The 18420-nt window shown below is 40.4% G+C and overlaps 1 protein-coding gene across 1 annotated transcript in view; it reads left to right on the forward strand.

Moving 5' to 3' along the window:
• The window catches only part of COPG2 (coat protein complex I subunit gamma 2), a 116495-nt gene that overhangs the window by 26583 nt on the left and 71492 nt on the right, over nt 1–18420 (forward strand). The window contains exons 6-9 of the mRNA XM_086689996.1: nt 2047–2122; nt 3670–3762; nt 4688–4774; nt 5826–5983. Of these exons, the coding sequence (XP_086546122.1) occupies nt 2047–2122; nt 3670–3762; nt 4688–4774; nt 5826–5983 (414 nt within the window). The remainder of the gene's footprint in view (nt 1–2046; nt 2123–3669; nt 3763–4687; nt 4775–5825; nt 5984–18420) is intronic.

The raw sequence follows: 18420 nt of genomic DNA on the forward strand, positions 1-18420 counted from the left end.
ACACGTATTTCATAAGCCTCCTCAGAAGATGGCTCATCAAATAACCAGTTGCCTGTGGCAGTGACCCACTAGAGAAAATTCCTTTGTATTAAGTACCCTCCTTCTTTGTTCACCTCTCTGTCTTCCCTTCCCTCGAACACATTCCCAAACAAACTACCTGTCTGTAAGCCTTTGTCGGGGCAGCCCAAACTAAGACACGGAGCCGCGGTTGGCAAACTCTGGCCCGTGGCAAAAACTATTGCCTCATTTTGTAAATAAAGTTTTATTGGAACACAGCCATGCCCATTGTTTTAAATGTATTGTGCATGGCTGCTTTCATGTCACATAGAAGCCGAGGAGCGAGACCTCAGAAGATACTAAACCTGCCAAGCCTCACTTTTTATCTAATTGGAAAAATGCAAATATCTCTGAAAAAGACTAATGGATAAATTATTTATATCCCAACAGTGGAAATCTGTGTTACCATTAAAATGATATTTTAGATATATTTTGGGTTTTTAAAAATATACAGATACCAAAAAAAAAAAAATAAAAAATAAATAAATAAATAAATAATTTTAAAAAAAAGGGGCGCCTGGGTGGCGCAGTCGGTTAAGCGTCCGACTTCAGCCAGGTCACGATCTCGCGGTCCGTGAGTTCGAGCCCCGCGTCGGGCTCTGGGCTGATGGCTCGGAGCCTGGAGCCTGTTTCTGATTCTGTGTCTCCCTCTCTCTCTGCCCCTCCCCCATTCATGCTCTGTCTCTCTCTGTCCCAAAAATAAATAAACGTTGAAAAAAAAAAATATACAGATACCTAAAAATTTTTTAAAGTCTGCCAATATGGAGAGATTCTTAAAATATATTAAGGGAAAAAGGGAGGTGCCAGAAGAGTGGAGATTCATTTGCATGCATTTTAATGTCTCTATGGTCGTATATATATTTTTTAGAAGTTCCTTAAGAAAACATAGGCAACTATTCACAGAGACTGTCTAGGGTCGGTGAGGCCCAGCTTAGACTTTGTATTTTATATTCCTCTGTATGTTTTGAAAGTTTATGAAAATACTCTTATAATACTCTTATAAATAAAAAATAAAGAAATTGAAGGACTATCAGTTCTCCACTAATTTCTCGTCATGGCATCCTGGTGGAGTGAGTTGGAGTTGGAGGCCATTTTGGATTACGTAAGGGGGAGGTGAGTGGGGAGGGGATGGATGGTCATTTTGGGGACAGATTAAACACAGAGGACAGGGACAGGAAGATAGGGTGAATGATGTATAAAGGCTGAAAACCTCTTTGAAGTACGGATGTGGAATTTAGTAGCTCTGTCCACACTCCTCTGCTTATTTTGGAAACTCCATAGAGAGGTCTGAAGCCATAGACAGCTGTCATTTTGGGAAAACTGTGCCTGTGAGAGGGAGCACGACTTCATGAGTTAATCATTTTAGTCGGGTTCTTTTTTTTTTTAATTTTTTTTTTCAACGTTTATTTATTTTTGGGACAGAGAGAGACAGAGCATGAACGGGTGAGGGGCAGAGAGAGAGGGAGACACAGAATCGGAAACAGGCTCCAGGCTCCGAGCCATCAGCCCAGAGCCCGACGCGGGGCTCGAACTCACGGACCGCGAGATCGTGACCTGGCTGAAGTCGGACGCTTAACCGACTGCGCCACCCAGGCGCCCCAGTCGGGTTCTTTTAAGGAGTTGTCTAGTCTGATGGGTTTTTAGGATTTGGGGGATTTCAGCCGGTGGCTCGCTATTCCATTGTCTTCATTTTTTATGCCAGTTACCAGTATCTAAAATCGTATTTCATTTATGTAATATATTATCTCCTCGCATTAGTATATTAGCTCCATGAAGGCAAAGACTTTTTGCGCACTGCTATATTCTTAAGATTTAGAACAGCGTTCTATCCAATCGTTTTAATATTTATCCAAAGAAGACACTCAATGAATATTTGCTGAATTCATAGCTGCATTAACATAATTATGGGGACAATGGGAATTAGCTAGGGGTAGACTCCACAGAAGAGATATCAATTGATTTCATGGTAACTCATTTGATTTTTCTTAGTCTGACTAAGGACATGACCGGAAAAGAAGATGTATACCGAGGCCCAGCCATCAGGGCTCTCTGCAGAATCACTGATGTAAGTTCTCTTTGTTTACTGAGGCATCAAAGGGGACACTGTGTTTAGCTACAGGTGGCCGTGTAAATTTAATAGGATTCCCTAGTCTTGACTGTGTGAATCTTCAGTATTAGAGAAACAGGACCACCAGAAAGGCTTTTGTGCCTCCAGGCTTTTTTTTTTTTTTTTTTTTTTAAACAACTTTATTATAGGATCTGGATCTCTCAGAATTTGAGGTAAAGCTTACAACAGATGCCAGAGCAAGAAATAGGACAGCTTTAAGGAACTCAACAGCAAGATTTCTCCGATATTTACTATTGTGATCCATCACTTACGAGGCTCAGGCCTCCTCATTCATATATTCAGTAGAGAGAACCTAGTTAACCATCAGCCAGCCAGTGGCTTATAACCACAATAGGTCTGAGTCCGGTGTTTCACCTTGACTCAGTCCCTCACATCTGGAGGGATGCAATTAGGCTGTCCCTTTCTGGGAACTCTTGAGTAGGAAAGGTTATAAAATGAAGGGCAGACTGGCCATTGCCAACATATTGAATAATATTTCAGCTCTAGTCATGGTTGGGTATATTTTATGTGTATGTTTACAGTCTTCTCAAGTTTTAAAGGTTGCGTAGGAGCAAATGGTAAATCTGGATCCTAGAAGGAGTAATGGAAATGGTGTGATGTGTTTTGCTGTGGCGGCCTTTGTTTTAGTATTAAATCGGTCAGCCTGAGACTGGACACTGCCCACGGTAGCCATAGGCTGTCTTTGAATATTGATCTCCGTCTGTTTATGTATCTTCATCTGCTGCTACCTTCACAGTGCTAAGCTTTCTTCCACTTAAAAAGGACTTTATTTGCAGAGGACTTCATATTGAGGACACTCTATAGTAGCATATTAAACATGTAATTTCTTAGGTATCTAAAATTATCAGGGATCACATTTGATGTGTAGGGCTTCATGGGATCCGTATAAAATACATCCCCTTAGTGCAGAGATACCTTCAGGATTTTTTTTTTTTTTTTTTTGAGACAGAGACAGAGCATGAACGGGGGAGGGTCAGAGAGAGAGGGAGACACAGAATCTGAAACAGGCTCCAGGCTCTGAGCGGTCAGCACAGAGCCCGACATGGGGCTCGAACTCACGGACCGCGAGATCATGACCTGAGCTGAAGTCGGCCATTCAGCCGACTGAGCCACCCAGGCGCCCCATCCTTCAGGATTTCAAAAGCAGCTCCATCCCCTTCTAGGAATTTCCTTTGTAACATCCCTGAGAAGTGGAGCCTGGGCTTACACTTTTCCTCAGACTGGGACTCTCCATGCTGAGACCGTTGATTTCATTGTTGAACAGTTAATTTGCTTCCTTCCGGTCTTTCTCTTTGAAGATTCAACTTGGTTGTCTAGCTCCTGCCCTCTGCGATAGAGTCGCTCTAGTAGATGGCAGTCCCTTTAACGCAGTCTAAATATTGGCACGGAAACAAATATATGACTGGTTTTTGTAAACTATTCTGGAGCGTAGTTTTGGGTGAAGATGTGTGCTTCAACAACCGTTTCTTTATGAATGTTCTCAGGGAACAATGTTGCAGGCCATTGAAAGATACATGAAGCAGGCCATTGTGGATAAAGTCTCCAGCGTCTCCAGTTCGGCACTGGTGTCTTCCTTAGTAAGTGAACGAGTGGCCAGCTGCCTGGCTCGAGCGGGTGCTAAACAAAATATCCCTGTGATTCTCTCACACGTGAACCGTGAAACATTCAAAAAACATATTTGCGTCTCTATTGCTTTATCCAAGAGTGTTTTATCAGAGCAGCGTTACAATATAGGCAGTTAAAAAGGTGACATTTCCATGTTTGAAAGGTTTTGGTAATCAGAAAGGATGGGGGGTGAGGTGGCAGACCGGGAAGACACTGAAGGTCGTTTTTGTTTTGTTTTGTTTTGTTTTGAATCTTCCTTTGTGACCTGAACTTGACCTCTTGCCTCTTGTATCGTCTGCTTTCCTTAGTGCCCTGCGTGTGTGGTATCCTTCCATCCAAAGCCCCCTGCCCCACTTGGAAATTTCTTACTGGAAAGTGGTCTTTGTTTCAGGGATACTTTTTCTTTCTCTTTTTATCAAAACAAAATGTATGACAGCCTGAGGTCACCTTGCATTTGGTTAAAATTGGTTATTAGTGTGTGAATGGGTTAGATCATCTGAATCACAAGAGTTTCTGGGTCTGGAGTGTAGGTGGTCAAGTTTTATAGCAAGGGATCTGTCAGTACTGTGTGTTTTTGTTTCTGTTTTTCCTTCCAGGTGAGTTTCCTGGAAGTAAAACCTAGAATGTACACATTATTCAAGCACCATCCTGTTAACTAGCCCTTCCTTTCCTGTCCCTCCCCTCTGATCTTAGCCCACAAACCCCTCCTCATCTTGGAGAGAGTTTCTGGTCTATTAGTTGCGTCTGGAGTAGAGACTTGAAGTAGACTTCTAAAAGCTACAGAGTTGTCTCTTTGATTTGGAAATGTCTGTTAGTGATTTTTCTAAGAAAACCAGTTCATGTCTGTAAACCTCTAGTGACCATGCACTGTCTATTCTCACTTTGTTCTGTGTCTAGCACATGATGAAGATAAGCTATGACGTGGTTAAACGCTGGGTCAATGAAGCCCAAGAAGCTGCTTCCAGTGATAACATTATGGTCCAGGTACTGTGATCGAGTCCCGTTAGGTCTTGCGATCAGCTTTCTTTAACCCTTCATTTTAGGGACAATTTATTGACTCCCTAGATGAGTGTTAGCGGAAGTGTGATATTAAGCAGCCTATTGGTAGGTATCCCATTAATTAGAATTACTGTCATAGACCCTGCTAGTGTTTAATAGAAGCTGTAGGAACGTTCAGGAAAGATTCTTAAATTCAGTAGCAGTTTGAGATGCTCATTCCAGAGGTCCTTCACTCTGCATTTCAGCCCCTTACGTGAAAAATAATTTGTGAAGAAGGACGTTCAAGTCTAAGCTTTTCAGAACTTGGTTATAGTAGACGTTACGCCAACAGTCAAGAGTAATTTTATTTTGTGAAACGTAACCATTTTGTTGGGAAGCTCTCCTTTGGATATTCGTTAATTCCTAATTAAAAGAGAACAAGGGCGAAATGGTCACTGGCAATGTTCTGTGAAGTACCCCATTTGTATTGGAGAGGATACTTACTCGCCCCCTTTTAATGTTTACAACTTCTGTAGGCGTATCTAGTTATGAGGAAATAGAGGAGTAATTTTTCCCTCAAGAAACCGTCTCGCTCTCTTAACTCTGATCGTTGTGTTTTTACACGAAGTGCCACGATAATTATGCTCCGTGAGCCTGCTTTAGGAGATTAATCCTTTAACTACTAACATGGTCACAGATGACTTAAAGCCACTAACAGAGACCTGTGCCACTGGTAAAGCCTTGGACCTGAGCGCCTTTGTGCTAAGGATGTATGTGCTAAGGGGAGTGATGAACCTGCTAGAACCATCTTCGGATTGTATGTCACCTCTTTAATACCACCTGTCCAATCTGAATCTACAGTTTCTGGGGGTGAAACTCTTCTCCTTTCAGTCTTGCCTGCGTTTGAATCCGTACGAAAAAGTTGTTTCTATTTGTACACATTTGACTTGGGTATCTTTTTACTAAAAATCTAGTTCCATGTGATTTTGTTTTCCTGGAAGTTTGTCCTGTTCCTCCTTCGCTTTCTGGATGTTACATCCTTTTTCTTGTTCTTTAGTACCATGCGCTGGGAGTCCTGTATCACCTTAAAAAGAACGATCGCCTTGCTGTTTCTAAGATGTTGAATAAGTTTACTAAATCCGGCCTCAAATCACAGTTTGCTTACTGCATGCTTATCCGAATTGCCAGTCGCTTACTAAAAGAAAATGAAGAGGGGTAAGTGTCTCCACGTAAACCTAAGTGATTTTTTGTTTGCTGGCTAACATAAGTCCAGGTGTATTTCCTTGGAGGATTTTTTTGGGCCGTGCTGATTTTACAGAGATTTAGTGTTTTCCAAATTAAGAAAATTTGTGGGATTCCAAGTCATGCAACATTTTTGGTTTTTTACCTTAATGGGTGCTTTGGTATATGTATGTAATAGATTATGAGTGCCAGTAACACAATAAAATGCTGATAGGGAACAAAAAATACAGATCATAGGCTATGCAGTGATTAAATGTGAAAGCCGGGGTGACATTAAGAGTCTTATTTGTTCCTTTATTTTTGTAAGAGAATCTTGAAGTACTGCGTTTAATGACTTATTTATTGAAAGGGCACGGCGGAGAAAAAGAAATACACCATTTATAAGGCTCTCATCTTGTTCATGAACTGGCGTTATATTATTTGATGGTAGTCTGTGATAATAGAAGGATGAATATTGTAATCTCTTGAGTAACCACCAAAAAAAAAAAAAGGAGCTATAACGTAAATATCAACAAAGAAGATAAAGGGAATGTTAAAGTATTATTCGGTTGAGCTTCCTGCTTCTAGTAATGGTGGAAGAGCTTGGTCACATTAGCTTTACTGCAAACACTTAGATCTTCAGTACAAAAGTATGCCGCCCCCAAACAATGGGGAAGTCTACCACTATTTGAAAGCACTGGTGAGTGGTGAAAAGCAGGCAAAAACTGGAGGGAAGTTGATGCCTCAGAGACAGAGCTGTACGAAATGAGGTCTGTATATTTCTGATCAGTCTCCCGAGGTCCACAGTTCCTGGAGGTGGGATCACAGAAAGCCACGGTATATGCTGGACAAGAGGGGTGAGAATATAGTTTGAGATTGGAAGAGTGATGAAAACCTAGGGTGAAAACCCTGGAAAGGAGGAAGCCACGACTGGGGGAAGCCCCCAAATCGATTTCAAACTCTGCAAAAATCCTGAACTTCCCCTACGGTACAGGGGAAGACTCTAGAAAGCCTGGCAAAAAGTAGCTGCGAACTGAAAGAACCGAATGGAGAATTCAGGCGCACCTCGTGGTGGAAGAGATAAAGTCTGGAGTGTGATTCTAGCCAAGTTAACTGCCTGCTAGAGAAACATCATAAATTCTCGAGTCTTTGCATCCTGTCATTCACAATGTTTATATACAGTAAAAAAAAAAAAAAAAAAAAAAAACAAAAACAGAAGTGCAAAGAATTTGGAAATGTGACCAACGGTTAAGAGAAAAAGCAGTCAATGGACACTGATTCCGATAGGAACCAGACATTGGAGTTAGCAGACAAAAACTTTAACAGACTTCTAAAAGATGCTCTAAAGACTTCAATGGGAGATAGTTATGAATGAGCAGAGGGAATGAAAACTAAAGCTCTAGAATTTCTTTTTAGTTCCTTTTTTATAGAGTCCTGTATCAGAATTGAACCAGAGAAGGAGAGCCCAAGGCAGGTAAATATATAAAGAGATTTACTACAAGGAATTGGCATTTGCGGTTTGGGGGCCTGCTACGCAAGTCCAAGATGCATTGGTCAGGCTGGAACTCACAGGCACGGGCGGAGGCTGTTGTCCGCTCGTGGAACTTCTCGTCTCACATTTTACTGTGAGCAAAAAGATGAAACCAGGTCACACCTTCAACGCTCTCCTTGGAAATTTCCTCCCACGAAGAGCCGAGTTCATCGTCTGCATGTTCTGCTTTCCACATAACTTGTAGGACACAGTTCCGCTCGTCTCTCCACTAACCTGTGACAAGGATCCACCTTACTCCAGCTTACGACAACTTGTGCCCCCTTCTGTGCTCTCACAGGATTCTCCAAGACTAGATTTCTTTTTAATTCCAGTCTAGTTAGCATACAGTGTTCTATTAGTTTCAGAAGTAGGTATAGTCATTCAGGAATTCTATACGTGACTCGGTGCTCATCCTAAGTGTACCCTTAATCTCCTTTGCCGGTTTTCCCCATCCCCCCACCCACTTCCTCTCTGCTAACCACCAGTTTGTTCCCTGGAGTTGAGTCTCTTTCCTGGTTTGCCTTTCTCCCTCTCTTTTTCTTTTATTTACTTTGTTTCTTAATTACACATTTGAGTGACATCATCTAATATTTTTGTCTTTGACCCATTTCTTAGCATTACACTCTCGAGCCCCATCCATGTTGTTGCAAATGGCGAGATTTCATTCTTCCTTACGGCTGAATGATATGTCATTGTACATATATGCCACATCTTTATCCATTTGTTTGTCAGACACTTGGGCTGCGTCCATAGTTTGGCCATTGTAAATAATGCTGCAATAAACATAGGGGTGCAAATATCGTTTTGAATTAGTGTTTTTTTATATTCTTTGGGTAAATACCCAGTAGTGTGATTACTGGATCACAGGGTAGTTCTATTTTCAACTTTTTGAGAAACCTCCATATTGTCTTCCACAGTGGCTGCACCAGTTTGCATTCCCACCAACAGTGCATGAAGGTTCCTTTTTCTCTGTATCCTCGCCAACACCTGTGTTTCTTGTTACTTATTTTAGCCATTCTGACAGGTGTGAGGTGATATCTCGTGTTCTGATTTGCATTTCCCTAGTCATGAGTGATGTTGAGTATCTTTTCATGTATCTCTTGGCCATCTGTATGTTGTCTTTGGAGAAATGTCTCTGTTCATGTTTTTTGCCCATTTTTAATTGGATTTTTTGGTTGTTGTTGGGTGTTGAGTTTTAGAAGTTCTTTACTTATGGGGCGCCTGGGTGGCGCAGTCGGTTAAGTGTCCGACTTCAGCCAGGTCACGATCTCGCGGTCCGTGAGTTCGAGCCCCGCGTCAGGCTCTGGGCCGATGGCTCGGAGCCTGGAGCCTGTTTCCGATTCTGTGTCTCCCTCTCTCTCTGCCCCTCCCCCGTTCATGCTCTGTCTCTCTCTGTCCCAAAAATAAATAAAAACATTGAAAAAAAAATTAAAAAAAAAGTTCTTTATTATTTTTTTAAATTTTATTTTTTTAATTTACATCCAAATTAGCATATAGTGCTACAATGATTTCAGGAGTAGATTCCTTAATGCCCCTTACCCATTTAGCCCATCCCCCCTCCCACAACCCCTCCAGTAACCCTCTGTTTGTTCTCCATTTTTAAGAGTCTCTTATGTTTTGTCCCCCTCCCTGTTTTTACATTATTATTGCTTCCCTTCCCTTACGTGCATCTGTTTTGTCTCTTAAAGTCCTCATGAGTGAAGTCATATGATATTTGTCTTTCTCTGACTGACTGACTTCAATTAGCATAATCCCCTCCAGTTCCATCCACATATTTGCAAATGGCAAGATTTCTTTCTTTTTGATTGCCAAGTAATACTCCATTGTATGTATATGTATGTGTGTGTGTATATATATATATATATATATGTATATATATATATATATACACACACCACATCTTCTGTATCCGTTCATCCATCGATGGACATTTGAGCTCTTTCCATACTTTGGCTATTGTTGATAGTGCTGCTATAAACATTGGGGTGTATGTGTCCCTTCGAAACAGCACACCTGTATCCCTTGGATTAATACCTAGTAGCGCAATTGCTGGGTCGTACTATTTTTAATTTGGGGGGGAGCCTCCATACTGTTTTCCAGAGTGGCTGCACCAGCTTGCATTCCCATATAAGTTCTTTATATACTTTGGATCCTAACCCTTATATCAGATAGGTCATTTGTAAATATTTTCTCCCATTTAGTAGGTTGTCTTTTAGCTTTGTTGATTGTTTCCTTTGCTGTGCAGAAGCCTTTTATTTTGATACAGTCCCAATAGTTTATTTTTGCTTTTGTTTCCTTTGCCTCGGGAGGGAAGGGAAAAGTGTTGCTGTGGCTGGTGGCAGATAATTACTCCCTGTGCTCTCTTCTGGGTTTTTTATGCTTTCAAGTCTCCCCTTTAGGTCTTTAATCCATTTTGAGTTTATTTTTGTGTATGGTGAAAGAAAGTGGTCCAGTTTCATTTTTCTGCATGTCGCTGTCCAGTTTTCCCAATACCATTTGTTGAAGAGACCGTCTTTTTCCCATTGCATATTCTTGCCTCTTTTGTCAAAGATTAGTTGACCTTATATTCATGGGTTTCTTTCTGGGCTTTTAATCCTGTTCCGCTGATCTGTGTGTCTAATTTTGTGCCACTGCCATACTGTTTAGATTGCTACAGCTTTGTAGTATAACTTGAAATCTGGAATTGTGATACCTCCAGATTTGTTGTTCTTTTTCAAGATTGCTTTGTCTATTCAGGGTCTTTTGTGGTCCCATGCAAATTTTAGGATTATTCTAGTTCGGTGAAAAATGCTGTTGGTATTTTGATAGGGATTGCATTAAATCTGTAGATTGCTTTGGGTAGAACAATATTTGTTCTTCCAATACGTGAGCATGGAATATCTTTCCATTTCTGTCATCTTCAACTTCTTTCATCAGTATTTTATAGTTGTCAGAGTACAGGTCTTTTACCTCCTTGGTTACGTTTATGCCTAGGCATTTTATTTATTCTTGGTTCAATTGTAAAAGGGATTGCTTTCTTAATTCCTTTCTGTTTCTTCATTATTAGTGTATAGAAATGAAACAGATTTCTGTACATTGATTTTTTTTTTTTTTTTGTATCCTGTGGCCTTACTGAAATATCAGTTCTAGTAGTTTTTTGGTGGAGTCTTTAGGGTTTTCTTTCTTTTTCAAAAAAAATTTTATAATATTTTTATTTATTTATTTATTTATTTATTTATTTATTTATTTATTTATTTTTGAGAGACAGAGTGTGAGCAGGGGAGGGGCAGAGAGAAAGGGAGACACAGAATCCAAAGCAGGCTCCAGGCTCTGAGCTGTCAGTACAGAGCCCAACGTGGGACTCAAACCCACAAACCATGAGATCGTGACCTGAGCCGAAGCTGGACACTCAGCTGACTGAGCCACCCAGGTGCCTCTAATTGCTAGTAATCAGTTTAAATTTTCTATTTCTTCCTGATTCAGTTTTATTTTTATTTTTATTAAAAAATTTTTTAAAATGTTTATTTCTTAGAGAGAGAGAGAGAGAGAACGAGCATGAGTGTGGAAGGGTTAGAGAGAGAGGGAGACACACAATCTGAAGCAGGCTTCAGGCTCTGAGCTGTCAACACAGAGCCGGACATGGGACTCGAACTCACGATCCGTGAGATGATGACCTGAGCCTAAGTCGGGCACTTAAAACCAACTAAGCCACCCAGGAGCCCCGATTCAGTTTTAGAAGGTTATGTTTGTAGAAATTTATTCATTTCTTTTAGAGTGTCCAATTTGTTGGCATATATTTTTCATAACATTCTGTTAAAATCTTTTATTTTTCTGTGGTTTTGGTTATGACACCTCTTTCATTTCTGATTTTTAAATTTGAGTCTGTTTTTTTTTTAAGAGTCTGGGTAAGGGTTTATCAATTTTATTGATCTTTTCAAACAGCCAGCTCCTGGTTTCATTGATCTGTTCTATTTTTTAGTTTCTATATGATCTATTTCTGCTCTAATCTTATTTCCCTCCTTCTACTGGTTTTGGATTTTTTTTTTCTTTTTCTAGCTCCTTTAGGTGTAAGATTAGGTTGTTTATTTGAGATTTTTCTTGCTTCTTCAGTTAGGCCTGTATTGCTACAAACTTCCCTCTTAGAACTTCTTTTGTTGCATCGCAAAGATTTTGGACTGTTCTGTTTTCATTTTCATTTGTCTCCATGTACTTTATTTCCTCTTTGTTTTTTTTGTTGTTGTTGTTGTTTGTTGGTTTTTTTTTGGCCCTTTCATTGCTTAGTAGCATGTTATTTAACCCCCATGTATCTGTGCTCCTTCCAGATTTTTCTTGTGCCTGACTTCTAGTTACATAGCATTGTGGTCAGAAAAGACGCACAGAAAGATTTCAATCTTTTTGAATTTGTTGACACTTGTTTTATGGTCTAATATGTGATCTCTTATGGAGAATGTTCCATGTACACTTGAAAAGAATGTGTGTTCTTCTGTTTTGGGATGGACTTCAAGACCAGATTTCTGTAAGTGGTCTGTGAACCCTCGCTGGCGGTGTTCTTAAAGACCCCATTTCTATTAGCAGTCTGCTTAAGGCAATTTAGGCTTTCTTCTTCATGCTTCCTGAAATTCTAGCAGCCTTTACCGACTGCTTGCTTCCAAAGACAGTTACCCAGTTGAAGGTTTTTGTTACAGTAGGACCTCACCGTCAGGTACCAAAGTCTGAATTGGTTTTTTATTGCTGCCATGGCAAATGACCACGAATGTAATGGCTATTACAACGTGCGTGTATGATCTCGTGGTTCTGTAGGTTAGACATAAGTCTCATGGGTTAAAAGTCAGAATGTTAGCAGGATGCTGATGCTTACTGGAGGCTTTGGGGAAGAATTCACTTCGAATCTCATTTCGGTCGTTGGCTCAATTCATTTCTTTGTGGTCAGAGATTGGTAGGTCCCTATTTGCTTACCCACCTTCAGTCAGCGGTTGGTCTGTGTCACGTAAGGTAACATATTCACATGTTCTGGGCAGGAAGGCACGAACGTCTCCGGGGCCATTCTGCCTGCCACACAGATGGTAACAGAAATGGGTAATTGCTGGATAGACTTAGCACCAGGCTAGAGGTGGCTAACAAAACAGTGAAAGAGTTGGTGAATTTGAAGGGAGAGGAATAGAAAGCAACTAATTGGAGGGAAGACAGAAAACAGGTTAAAGAAGAATAAACAGCTACAGAGAACTGTGGGATACTATCAACTGGTGTGCCACCTGGGATGTAATTGGAATTCCCGAGGAAGATGTGAGAGACTGGGGTGAAAGAGAGAGATAGAGATATACGAAGAAATAATGAACAAATTTCCCAGCATGCGTTTACTCTAGCAGCGCAAGGTTCCGTTGACAGTCAAAAATCAACATAACATTCCTCATTCAAAGAATAAAGGAGAATAGTCTCAGTATCATAACGGATGCAACAAAAGCACTTGATAAAAATCAGTGGCAATTTGTGATTAAAAAATCTCTTTTCAAAGCAAAGAACAGAAGGGAACATCATTATTCTGATAAGGTACCAAAAAATCTCCGGTAAACTTTGTACTTATTGGTGGACTATTAAAGGTTTTCCTCCTTGAGATTGTAAATGAAACAAAGAATGCCTGATAATTCTATTTTTTAGCAACATTTTACTGGAAGTCATACTTGGTGCAGTAAGAAAAAAAAATAAGGATTTGAAAGAGGACATAAAATTGCCTTTGCGGACAGCATGATTTTGTATATAGAAAATGTAAAATCTAGGGGCGCCTGAGTGGCTCCGTCGGTTAAGCGTCCAACTTCAGCTCAGGTCATGATCTCACAGCTCGTGGGTTCAAGGCCCACATTGGGCTCTGTGCTGAAAGCTCAGGGCCTCCTGCATCATATTCTGTGTCTCCCTCTCTCCCTCTCCTGCTCGCACTCTGTCTCTCCCTGTCTCTCTCTCTCTCAAAAATAAACAAACATTAAAAAAAAAAAAAAAAAAAAAAAAGAGGGGCGCCTGGGTGGCGCAGTCGGTTAAGCGTCCGACTTCAGCCAGGTCACGATCTCGCGGTCCGTGAGTTCGAGCCCTGCGTCGGGCTCTGGGCTGATGGCTTGGAGCCTGGAGCCTGTTTCCGATTCTGTGTCTCCCTCTCTCTCTGCCCCTCCCCCGTTCATGCTCTGTCTCTCTCTGTCCCAAAAATAAATAAACGTTGAAAAAAAAAAATAAAGTTTAAAAAAAAAAAAAAAGAAAATGTAAAATATCTATTAGCTATCAGGATTGATATGTAAATTTATCAAGGTTACTGGATAGGTTAGTATCCAAAATCAGTTTAATTTCTATATTCCAGTAACCAATCAATAAAGTAAAATCATTTGTATTGAAATCAGATCCTTATGAATAAATCTACAAATTGTATACATCTCTACACAGAAAATCATAAAATGTTATTGAAATATGACTTGAATAAATGGAGGGATATATCCTGTTCTTAGAGTGGAATATTCAGTACTATAAAAATGTCACATCTTATTTTGTTCTGCAGATTCAACGAACCCCCAATCAGAATCTCAGTTGTCTTCGTTTAAATAATCAAACAGAAATGCATACATTCGTGGGTCAAATGACATACCAAGGATACCTTTAGTACTGTTACTCAGTCCAAGTAGAAGCAGTCCAGATGTCGGACAAAGTTAGAATCAAAAACTAAATTGTGTTATAGTCATACAGTTAATAGTATACAACAGTGGAAATGAACAAATTACTGCTAAATGCAACCACAGTGTGGATAAATTGAAGTCCCACACAAACAGATACAATCTGTATGGTTCTCTTTGTGTTAATTTCAGACTTGATAGACACAACTAACCTATAACATTAAAAGTTCATATTTATCTGTAGGGCAGAAGCACGCTAGTGCCTGGAAGGTGGCATGCAGGGGGCTTCTGACGTGCTTGAAATACTCATTTTTTTTATTATTCTAGGTTTGTAATAATTCCCCTTGGATTTAGTTATCTGCCATTGTATAACACATTACTGAAAAACTTAACCGGATTAAAAGGACAAATCCTTATTTTCCCACACGATTTTTGTGGGCCGGAGATTTGGGAGTGTTCTCAGCTGGTGCCTCCTTGAGGTCTTTCGTGAGGCTGCAGTCCAGATATTGGCCAAAGTTGTGGTCATCAGAAGGCATGAGGGAAGCTGGAGAATCTGCCTCCAAGGTCACTCAGTCTCGTGACTGGTGCATTGGTGCAGGCTGTTGGCAGGACGCCGAGTCCCTTGCCACGTAGACTTCTCCATGGGGCTGGTCAGTGTTCTTATAACATTGTGGCTGGCTTCCCCCACAGTGAGGGATACAAGAGAGCACAAAGTGCAAGGCAAAATTATTTTTATGAACAAAATATTCATAGACACCTAGTCTTTGAAGCCACACCCCAACATTTCTGCAGTATTCCATTGGATAAAAAAGGTCAGCTCTGTTCAGTGTGGCCCGGGACTAGAAAAGGGAATGAATACCAGAAACCAAGAATCACCGGGGGCCTCTTCAAGGTCAGCTGCTATATTAGTATGCTACAACCGCTGTGACAAAATACCACAGACGAGGGGGCTTAAACAACAGAAACTTCTTTGCTCACAGTTCTGGAGTCTAGGAAATCCAAGATTAGAGTGCCAAGAGGGTTGGTGTATGGTGAGAGCTTTCCTTGGGGGGCCAGAGCAAGTGCTGTGCTATCTCTCCTTTAAAGACACTAATCCTTTCAGATCAGGACTCCACCTTTATGACCTCATTTAACCTTAATTACTTCCCTAGAGGGCCCATCTCCAAATAGAGTCACACACCGTGGGTTAGGGCTTGAATATGAATTTGAGGGGGGGGGGGGAGACAAATATTTTGTGGACTTTTCTATGATTTTGTTATAATCGAATACAAAGTTAACCCTTTTAAATGGCTGATCATTTCTCAGACCTGTAGAAAGATATGATCTTTAGAGTAAATGCACGTGGGTGCACACACACAGCATGAAATGCTAAGTAGAATGAAGTGTAAAGGTAAGTAAGCAAGCACATTCTAACGCTGCATTTTTTTTTAAGCAAGGATAAAGAGAAAAATTCTAAAAGTTCTATGAAAACAAAGGTATTTAACCTATAGTTTTACTTTAGGTTTCTTTGTAGCATTGCACGCAAGGCAGCAACGGTGTCTTCGTAGTGCTGTGGGAAGAGAACTGTCAAACTAGAATTCTATACTCAGCCAAACTATCATCCAACAGCAAACGCGAAAGAAAGGTATTTTTAAACAGAAGGATTTACCATAAATAGTCTGTCAATCACTTTGTAAGAATTATTCAAAGATTTACTCCAGCATGAACAAATACATACTCAGAAGGCAATAGTGGGATTGAAGGAGTAAGGTGAACATGGAGTTAGGATAAGCAGTAGTAATCATAAATAGATGATATTTTAACTTTGTAAAGTTTAATAACAATCTCAAAGATTCCAGAAGACAGCAATATGATAAATAACTGGTGTTGAAGGCAGTTCTACATGGTAGTCAAAGCGTGCTAAGTTTGTTTGTTTTGGTCTGGTTTGGGAGGAATATGTTGTCGATTATTACTTATAAATATTTATTTATTTAAATCATCTCTACCCCACAACGTGGGGCTTGAACTCACGACCCCAAGACCAAGAGTTGAATACTCTCCTGACTGAGCCAGTCAGACACCCCAAGATGTTAATTATTAATGTTAAACTTTGTCAGAAAAACATACGGATTCGTAACTAAGAATGTAAATGGAATGCAAAGCTTTAAAAATGTTGACATAGGGGCACCTCGGTGGCCCCGTCGGTTAAGCGTCTGACTCTTGATTTTAGCTCAGGTCACGTTCTTACAGTTCATGAGATTGAGATCCACATCGGGCTCCACCTTGACAGCATGGAGCCAGCTTGGGATTCTCTCTCTCCCTCTCCCTCTCTGCCCCTCTCCCACTTGCACGCGTGTGCGCGTGCACGCTCTCTCTCAAAATAAAAACGTTAAAAAAATAGAAGTATTGAAATAAAAATGGAATGAAGAAAATTTGAAGTTTAATGGAAAACAATGGAGTATATAAATAGAAGAAAACCAAATAAGTTGGGCAGAATTCAGTGTAAATGTATTAGTTGTCTCTTGCTATGTGACAAATTAGTGCCAAACTTAGCAGCTTATAACAGACATCATCTCGTAGTATCTGTGGTCAGGGATCTGCAAGTGGCTTAGCTTCTGGTTCGGTCCAGGGTCCTCATGAAGCCCCAGTCAAGCCATCAGCCAAAGCTGCACCCACCTAGGTCTGGAAGATCCGCTTCCAGTTTCACTCATGTAGTTGTTGACAAGCCTCAGTTTCTCCTTGGCTGTTGGCCAGATGCTTCAGTTTCTCACTTTGGCAGCCTGTGTGTAGGCTGCTCGAACGTCCCCACAGCATGGCAGTGGCTCTTCCCAAAGTAAGTGAACTGGAGGAGAGGTTCGGATGGGAGCTGCAGGGTGTTATAACCTCATCTCGAAAGGGACATGGCCTCACCTCTGGTGTGTTCCCTTGGTTACAGAGACCAAGTCTGGTATAATGTGGGAGGGGACTACACAGGGATGTGGATATTTTCAAAAGTAGAGATTTGGGGGGACCATTATAGAGACTGCCTAGCAAACAAAAGTATTTTCAGTGTAATAAATGTAAGTAGGCTTGCTGACATTATTAAAGGATTACTTATTAAAAGAGTGGCCGGTCAGGTAAACAAAATAAGAGATCTATTATATAGCCTTTCACAAAAGACACGCCTAAACAGAAGGACAAGGAAACACTTAAAATCTATCAAAAATACATGCTTGATATATACGAACACTAACTGCTGCTTAGCAATAGTAATACAAGCCAGAATAGGAATCAGGATTTAGAGCATTAAAAAGGACAAAGTGGGATTTTGTATTGTGACAAAAGAAATGATCTAAAAAATGATGTAACAGGAATGAACTTGTGTGTACAGTGGACCCTTGAACACGGGTTTGAACTGCGTCGTCCAGTTATACATGGATTTTTTTTTCCCGATAAATACAGTACAGTACATAACTGTATTTTTCTTCTGATTTTTTTTTTAAGTGTATTAATTTATTTTGAGAAAGCAAGCAGGGGAAGGTCAGAGAGAGAGGGAGAGAGAAGGAGGGAGAGAGAGAGAGAGAGAAAGAGAGAGAGAATCCCAAGTAGGCTCTGCAGTGTTAGTGCAGAGCCCAACAGGAGGCTCGAACTCAAGAACCGAATCCAGAGATCATGACCTGAACTGAAATCGAGGTCCGACACTTAGCTGACTGAGCCACTCAGGCGCTCCTTCCTTCTGCTTTTCTTAACGTTTTCTTTTCTCTGGCTTTATTGTAAGAATACAATATACAGTGCATCTAATCTGTAAAATATGTGCTAATTGACTATGGCTTGTTGCTATGGCTTCCAGTTAATAGTAGGCTATTAGTAGTTAAGTTTTGGGGGGAGTCCAAAGTTCCGCATGAATTTTCGACTGCTTAGTGGTTCAGTGCCCCTCATGCCTGCACTGCTCAAGTACAGTTAAGTACTAAGTATTAACTGTACTTAATAACATTGCTTCAAAATATGTGCAGCACCATCTTAAAGAAATACAAGAAATTAAGTTCGGGAGACTGTAAACACTTCTCTCTCAGAAACTGACAAATCATACTCTAAAAAGGTAAGACTGTAGTTGATCTGTAGATCACTGATAACAAAACTGACCTCATATTTAGAACCCTATATTCAAGAGAGAATTTAAAATTTTTTAAATTGAGAAACATACATCTAGAGAATTGCATAAGACTCATAGTCGTATTCTGTACATTGTATCCAATTATGTAGAACACCCAGGTAACTGGCCCTATGTGTTAGGTAGTTGCATGTTTCTGGTATCC

This window comes from Puma concolor, chromosome A2, assembly GCF_028749965.1.
Source record: "Puma concolor isolate L17-30 chromosome A2, mPumCon1.1.hap2, whole genome shotgun sequence".
Lineage (NCBI taxonomy): Eukaryota > Metazoa > Chordata > Mammalia > Carnivora > Felidae > Puma > Puma concolor.